An 8232-nucleotide genomic window follows, 5' to 3' on the forward strand; every position below is an offset into this window, starting at 1 on the left:
CTCAGTGCTTCTCCCAAGGCTTGAACTCTCAATGTGGTCGGAGGAGCAACAGGCTTGAAGAACTTACTGTGTAATTTTATAGTCAACTGTTTCAAGGATATGTACTGGGGAGAAAAAGGAGGTAACTTTAGAAGAAAGATGTCCATCCTCACTTTTTATAGCACTAGGATGAGAGCCACACATGACTGCATTTCCTGACCGTCCCCTGCTGAGTGGCAGCACTGCTTCTTTTTACTGTCCTCCTATTTTTGCAGTCCCAGAACAAAATTTTTGCTTTTTGGCCCAGACTGGATGTTGCTGAGCTAGTCTGGACTGGTCTTGGGGAGAAGTGCCTTCCCAGTCTCAGCACCATACTTGGTCCCAAAGATGCAGTTCCATGAATATGAGTTTATAAACACCAACTGCCCCATCCCACCACCCGTTTCCTTTATATTCTTCCCTTCAAAGATACTGGCTAACCAGCTGGGTCACACAGCATCTGGGTTGCAAGAAAATCCAGTCTTCCAGAGATCAAAACCCTCACAGCCCAAGAGGAGTGTGGTGCTGCTTTGGCTTCTCCCAGATTTCCCCCACAAATAATCTGAGTTTTAATAAAACTTTATAATTTAAAATTAGTGTCAGAACAGAATTAAAAAGTCCATTCTTTGGCCAGAACTGGAGTTTGCCTTTTCTCATATAAGCAGTAAGTTTAGTCCTATTTAATTCACAAGGAGCACGGTCTCAGCTGACCTCTCTGAGGTCAATGACCGCAGCGACGCTTGCAGGGAGCCCATGGCTGCAATACCTAACCCCCAAACGCCATGGTAGCATATTCAGAACCTGCAGATCCTCCCTGCCCCTTTCTCATCTCCATCTTCAAGCCAGCATTTGTTTGAGCTTTACCACCCCAGCCACCCTGGATTTCTGATTTCTCTGGTACATCTCCTCCCAGCCACGGAGTTACATGTGAGACACCTACTTCCCATCTGCACATTTCCAAATCCGAACAGCATATTTATGATTACTACTGGTAGCTGGAGGGACTTCTACGCTCACCCACTGCAGTTTTTCTCACCCAAGTAACCAGCGCAGTAACCAGCCTGTGGAGGTGTTTGCATTCCTCTTGGAGACGAGAAGTCTCTTGCATGCTTACGTGATACTGAATTTTGCTTTTGCTTGAAAGGCATGGGTGCAATGTGGGCTGGGTGTTTTTGAGTCCGGATTCATGCCCCCAGATTATTATGGAAACCCAACCGTCAGGCGATGGGAACAAAAGTTGCTGGGCACATCCTCCTTCAGCATCTTCACGACTGTCTGCTGGCCAGACTTGGGAGAGATCTTGGGCCAGATTGGTGTTTTGAGTCTCCACTCTTTTATAGCAGATGCTTTAACTTTTTTATGGTGGAAAGTTTTATAAACACCCACTTAGACCATGTTCAGACAAAGAACAAAAAAATATTCATGTGAATCAAGCATGCCGCAGAAACAGAGCGTTGGAAATTTTCAACCCTTTTCAGGTTGTCTAATAAAACATATTCTATCACCAAATCTGTTCATCTGTCTGTGTCCTGACACTGCCCACTGCAGTTTGGATTTCTTGCAGAAGAAAGGTGTTTCTTAGACAAAAAGCACACTTCAGGGTGAGAGGAGAGGGATTCAGAAACACTAACAGAAGAATAGTCTTGAGAGATGGAAAAGAAACAGCTTGTTCCTTTCCAATGCAGTCTTCACATCTGCATGCACATGGCCTGACTCGATGGAAAAATGTTCTCAGACGTGGTCCTTTCTGTCTTGGAGTTCGCTGATTTTTTTTTGAGGGTTATGTCGGTTGTTATGGATGGTTTTGTTTCCCCACCTACACAGCTGCCGATGTTCCCTGGGGGTTCTCAATTGGTTCTGCCAGGCAGTAAGTGGCATTTGAATATATCAAACTGAGACTGTTTCTATGTAAACAGGGAGACTTGTGAAACATCGCAGTGGAGCTTCAGATACGAAGAGATGGGAACTATCTTCGGTTCTGGATTCTGAAAGCACCCAGAGCTTGTACGGGAGTGAGGCGGGGCTGAGTCAGTCCCTGAGCCTCTCCAGGCACCCTCTGCTAAGCGACGGCAGAATTCCACCACATTGGACTTTAAAGCTTTCGGCACTAATGCCAGGGCTCTGCTTTCGGTCTGATTTGTATGTGCTGTTCGGTCAGAGTCTTTCAAAATTATCTTCTAACATTTTCTGTATCGGTTTTTAGACAGAAAGCTAGGAGGAAAGGTGGGTTCTGGTTTTGTGTTATTTTTGTGCAAGTTGGGAAGTAGAGGGTATTATCTGCCCTGCTCCTTGATTTCACAAGAGAGGATAATGTGTGTATGACAGGTTAAGGAGTGTGAGGCAGTCAAACGGCAAAGTTTGCTTGCCAAGTGGCACAGGAGGCATGCAAGAATTAACATTTCTCATCAGCAGAGGAAGGACTGGCCTTGTTACCAGCAGGCTTTGGACCCAAACGGCCCACATGCTGGGGCATTCAGACTCCTGTGCTGCAGGAAAGCTTCTGCTCTGACTGTGAAGCGTGATGGCCATCACCCTCTCTGCTCTCACTTGCGTTTCCTGGTGGGATGCATGCCGTGTTACTGCCGTGCAGCCTCCCATCTTCACAGTTACATCCAGCCCTGACCCCACTGCATGGAGCTTGTGAAAATTACACAGACACCACCATCTACTGGGATGAGCTCTTGGGCTCTCTCATTGTGCAATTCCTTTGTTCAGGCCTTGATCTCATCACATGTGCTAACCGCATAATTCAAACACAAATTCTGACTATAGATAGAAAATTAAATGATGTGCAAAACTTGCTCTACTTTGCATTCACTCTTTCTTTCTCTCTTTTTCTTCCTTTTTTTTTTGCTTTCTAGGAACAAGATGCCCATGAAGTTTAATCTCTCTTAGCCTTAAAAGAAAAACTGAGGAGTAAAAGTTATGGATCCCTTATACTTTTCCAACACATTTAGCACAGAAGCTAGTTCCAGCGATGTGAATTCTTCACTGCTGACCAACGTGACAGAGAATGGGACTCTCCCAGAGCAGCCCTCATTCAAATACATCCACAAAGTCCTGATTCCCATCTGTTACCTCCTTGTATGTGCAGTCGGACTCAGCGGCAACACATTGGTCATTTACGTGGTTTTGCGCTATGCCAAGATGAAAACCGTCACCAACATATACATCTTGAATTTAGCCGTTGCCGACGTACTCTTCATGCTGGGCCTGCCCTTCCTGGCCACCCAGAACGCCATCTCCTATTGGCCTTTTGGCTCCTTTTTGTGCAGGCTGGTTATGACTGTAGATGGTATTAACCAATTCACTAGTATTTTTTGTTTGACTGTGATGAGCATGGACCGCTACCTGGCAGTAGTTCATCCCATTAAATCAACCAAGTGGAGACGTCCCAGGGTGGCCAAGCTCATCAGCGTGACTGTCTGGACATTCTCGTTCTTGGTGGTGCTTCCAGTCATCATCTTTTCGGATGTGCAGGAAGACTTTCACACCTGCAACATGAACTGGCCAGAGCCCGTCAACATCTGGTCAGCAGCGTTCATCATTTACACATCGGTCCTTGGTTTTTTTGGCCCTTTGTTGGTGATCTGTCTCTGCTACTTGCTGATCGTGATTAAAGTCAAATCTTCAGGGATCCGAGTTGGGTCTACGAGGCGCAGGAGATCAGAGAGGAAGGTGACCAGGATGGTGGTGATCATTGTGGTGGTCTTTGTGTTTTGCTGGCTCCCCTTTTACATGATGAACATTGTCAATTTGATATTTATACTGCCAGAAGACCCTGTGTTGGTAGGGGTGTACTTCTTTGTGGTGGTCCTGTCCTATGCAAACAGCTGTGCCAACCCCATTCTTTATGGATTTCTTTCTGACAACTTCAAGCAGAGTTTTCAGAAAGTCCTTTGCCTCCAAAAGGGCAATGGTGTAGAGGATGGTGACCCCATTGAACACAGGCAAGAGAACAGCAGCCGCTTGCAGGAATCAATGTTAACCCAGAGAAATATTGAATTCAATGGACACATGCAGACTAGCAAGGTCTAAGGGCACGGTTTGGTACTGCAAAGCACTTGTAGACCTGGAGAACTTGGGGACTTAAAGGAAAGATGAATTCATAGCAAAGCTAAAATCTGGAGATCCACAAGCTCAAATAAATGTACATAGACTTCTCTTCACGCCCCTCCCTTTCCCAGCTAAAAGTGTTATGGGCTATACTGGGCTGTGTGAAGCTCTTATGGTGTTGTAGCTAAGTCAGACGTGTGTTACCACTTTCTGTACCCTAGAGAACTGATTTACTGGTACACACTGCTGGCTTTGTACTGCTCTAGTGATGCAAAACAACACTAAACCTGTTTTAACTACCTTGTTAAGCTGAGTTTATGGGTGCTTTGCACTGTTGGGATCCACTCAAAGCAGAAAACAGCTCAGATCATATCTTTGGAAGTCTTCAAGGGGATCTCTTAAAAGAAAAACGCTATTTCTTAAGAGGAAGTTTCATACAAAAAAGGCCACAGCACTGATCTTGAAATTGTGTATGAGCCATGGTTATAGAGTGCTGTGTAGTCCATTTACATTGTTTTACTGTCATTAACCCGTAGAAGAGATTCATAGTATTTGGGAATCTTTCAAACACAATAAGAAAGAATAAAAACAAGACTAGGAAAACATTGTTGAAAGGATTCAATGTATTCATAACACTTTCACATTCTAAACCAAACTGCATATAAAATGTAATGTAACCACTTTATTATTATGTAAGTGACGATGATTGTGAAGTCCTGGAAAGCTGTTGTGTATATTTATTGGTTCTGAATGTAAGTATGGACATGAATATAAACTGTATTTTCAGAAATTAAAACAAGTTCAATCCCCTTCTGACTATCCATTTCATGGCTTTGCCAAGCACTGTCAGGCACCGCACAAAAAAGATATAGCTGAGTCTTTGATGCTTAAGTCATCGTAGATGCAATATAGTTTAGTATGGTAGGGCCAAGTGCAGGGACCTATGGGACTCTGTCCTGCTCAGACACCAAAAGGAAAGTCACTGTGCCTCATGGTGCTTGGGAGCTCAGTAGATACATAGAGATCAAATGACTAATGTGAGACCACGTAGCAGGATGAGGGGAGCAAGGAACAGCACCCAGACCCGATTCCTGCCTCGTATCTGATCCAAGGTACTTGCACTGTAAAGCGAGGACTCTTCATACACGAAAAGGAAGAAAGCAGATTAGATATTTGTTTTAATCCAGGCAGAAACTGTTTATTCTCTTTAGAAATTACTTTCTACCACCACTCTCACCCACACAGGTCAAACAGTCCTTCTGTAAGGAAATTTATTTGTACTTAATAGCAACCAGGGCAGGGGATACAAAAGGAGAGGGCATCTCAGCTGTCCTTCCAACCTTTGGTGGCCTTCTACAGCATCTCTAAGGGACGTGGCGGAGCCCTGGCACCAGCAGTAACTATCAGCCTGGCATTTGTACAAGGCAGGCAGATTATTCACGTAACTCTAAACTGAGCATGATGCTGACGTGGTTCCCCCCTAGAGTGCAACCCAGAGATGGGTGGACAAGAGTGGTAAGAGTGAGAGGCCCCGTGTTGAAATTACTGAAGATTTTGAGGTGGGCAGCCTTCCAAAATGAGATCCAGGTTGCGGTCCTCTCCCCCTTTATAGCTTCGCAAAGGCTCAGCAAGTTCAGCGGAGGAGCCTGAAGATGTTGTTTCAAAGCCAAGTTACCGTTATCAGCTGGTCCATGGCAGCTTGTTTCCATGAGTCCTTTTGACTGACGCCTTCAGGACTGCCCAGGAGCAGAGACCTGTTGCTTCTCTCAACGGTCCTTCTCGGGAGCTTGTATCTCCCAGTCCAAACCATGTCCTGACATGCACCATGCAAAATCTACTCACGTGTTGGGTCGCCTGCACCATAAGGTGCTAAAAGCAGGCCTAATTTGTTAAAACATGTGGCACTACGGTACACAAATACTTCTCCTTAAAATGCTCTGCAGCAGGAGATGTTAAATCCCTGCCCAGAGACCTAGTCATTGGGCTTCTTAATCGGCTAGAACTGAGCCTGGATCTACCCGTCTTTCCATCAGCTCTAGCAGGCAAGTCCTTTTTGGATCTGTGATCATTCCTAATTGACGTCTGTCTTAGTTGCGAAAAGCATGTGTTTCTGTTCAGTGGTATATATTCTGGCTTACCATGGGTGGGTCCCAACCAGCCCATACATCTACCTTCAACAACCACAGTGGAGGAATGAAAACAAGCTCCTGGGAGGGTGAAAACAGAGTAAAACCTGTCCATCTTCCCAAGCTGGTCCAGGAAAACATTGTGCATCTGCAAATACAAACAGCAAAATTGTGTTATGTCCAAAAAATCAGCCTGGGGTGAGAAGTAGGGGGTACTACAGGGAGGTCCTATGGTGGGCCATAGAGCTGCAATGGTCTGTGCATGAAGAATGGAGAAAGCAGGACAACAGCCAGAACAAAACATCTTTTGCCCTGTAGGCTGACTCCAGCCAGCGGGACCTGTAGCTCAGGGTGGGCAGAGCCTTTGCTCCCACCCAAGGGTGTCCTCTCTCATCTGTGCAGGTGGAGAACAGACCTGCCTGCATGACCACCAGCCCTGAGGACCCAGCATACCAGGCAGGGCAATAGTCTGAGCTAAAACCACTAAGGCCTTAAAACTACTTACTCCTGATGCAACTATTTAGCATGAACTCATAGGATGGACCGATTCCTAAATAAGTTCTTGCTCCTACCCACTGTTGCTGTGTATATAAGCACCATTTTCCTTCTTTGTGCCATCATACGTGGCCACACTCACATTCCGCAACCACAAGAGCGGAAGAACTCACCAGCTACAACGAGAGACAATTGCAGGATGTATCCAGAGGCTGGTCCTTGGTTTGGGCCATTAGTAGGTACATTTAGGCTTCTCGCAGTAGCAGGCTGTAGCCCACCTTCCATACACCTGCGCTTACCACGGCCGTTAATTCAAAATCACAGCACAACCAGGTTTACACTGATTAATTAAGTCATGCAATATCTACTATTTCCGGAATTATCAGGCTGTTCCAGGCATAAATCAACTCTCTTATCAGTTCTTGAGACGCGTGGAGTAATTAGTGCAGGCCTTTATGTCATCTCTGCCAACTCCATCTGCCTCCAGCTGATTAGCCAGAAGTTCTTCTCCAGTGACAGAATTAGAAAAACCCATTTTAGTTCACAGATCATTTTGCAAGCAGCAGTAATAATTAATGCTCTCACAGAGGGAGGGTGCCCCATGTATGCAGCATTGGTAGCTTGCTCTGCAGAAGCACAGGGATGCATAATTCAAGTCAAAGTGTGTTGCTGAGTGCATCTATGCCATCGTCTATCACCAGCCTGATCCTCTGGAGCACCTGAGCTCTTAAGCGCAGGGAAAATTAGCAGAATGAAGAAACCAGGGGGTTGTTCACACTGGCAGCAAAGCTGAGCAACACTGGTTGCTCTCACCAGCTATATGTTATGTTAGTATTTGCTGTAGAAGTAGCAAGACACAGTTAGGAGCAGAGAATAGCTGAAATGCCAGGGCAAGATTTAGGAATTTGCCCCTGAGGCTGTGAGACTCTGCCTAAGTCGCTTCACCCCTTGCACATCAGTTTCTCTATCTGTAAAACTGGGAAGAACGGTACTGACCTCTGTCATACAGCACTCAGGGCTGAAAGTCAGCACCGAAAAAAAAACCCTTATAAATTGCTGTCTCCTACCAATGTGTGTGGAGCGCCATAAAAATCAGAGCTGGCACTCCTGGAGAGAGGCAATGCATCGGGGACCAGAGGGGAAGGGTGTCATCGCTGCCAGTCCTCACTAGGATTTTCCTCAGGCTGCCTGGGAGAAGGGCTGCTTGGGTATCTCAGTCTTCATTTTTAAGAGAAATCATTTCACTTGGGGATTATGAAGTATTACTGATAAACTTGAAGCAAGTGCACCCAACAACCTCGAAACCAGCAGTCCAACAGAAACCTTTGATATGCTTGGGACTGGCGGCAGCACCAACAGAATTAAAATGTACAGGGAGCAACAGTCTCATACTTAGCCTTTTCTATTTTAAAATAAGCTTATAGGTAGGGCAGAGACCAGTGTATGGCGTAGAGAAGTTGTGAGTTGGGTACTGGTTTGCCAAAAGGCTGCTCAGAACAGAGATGAGGGAATTCAGAGTCAGACAAAACCACCAGCA

The 8232-nt window shown here is 45.6% G+C and overlaps 1 protein-coding gene across 1 annotated transcript; it reads left to right on the top strand.

Moving 5' to 3' along the window:
- The first annotated feature begins 2943 nt into the window (after nucleotides 1-2943).
- On the top strand, nucleotides 2944-4056 carry SSTR5 (somatostatin receptor 5). The gene has a single exon (XM_050905831.1). It carries the CDS (start codon nucleotides 2944-2946, stop codon nucleotides 4054-4056), a length of 1113 nt encoding a protein of 370 aa, XP_050761788.1.
- Nucleotides 4057-8232: the final 4176 nt, after the last annotated feature.

Source organism: Gymnogyps californianus, chromosome 15 (assembly GCF_018139145.2).
Source record: "Gymnogyps californianus isolate 813 chromosome 15, ASM1813914v2, whole genome shotgun sequence".
Taxonomy (NCBI): domain Eukaryota; kingdom Metazoa; phylum Chordata; class Aves; order Accipitriformes; family Cathartidae; genus Gymnogyps; species Gymnogyps californianus.

Excerpts from the sequence above, each read along its gene's own strand:
- SSTR5 (XM_050905831.1), top strand. The coding sequence starts at position 2,944 with ATGGATCCCTTATACTTTTCCAACACATTTAGCACAGAAGCTAGTTCC.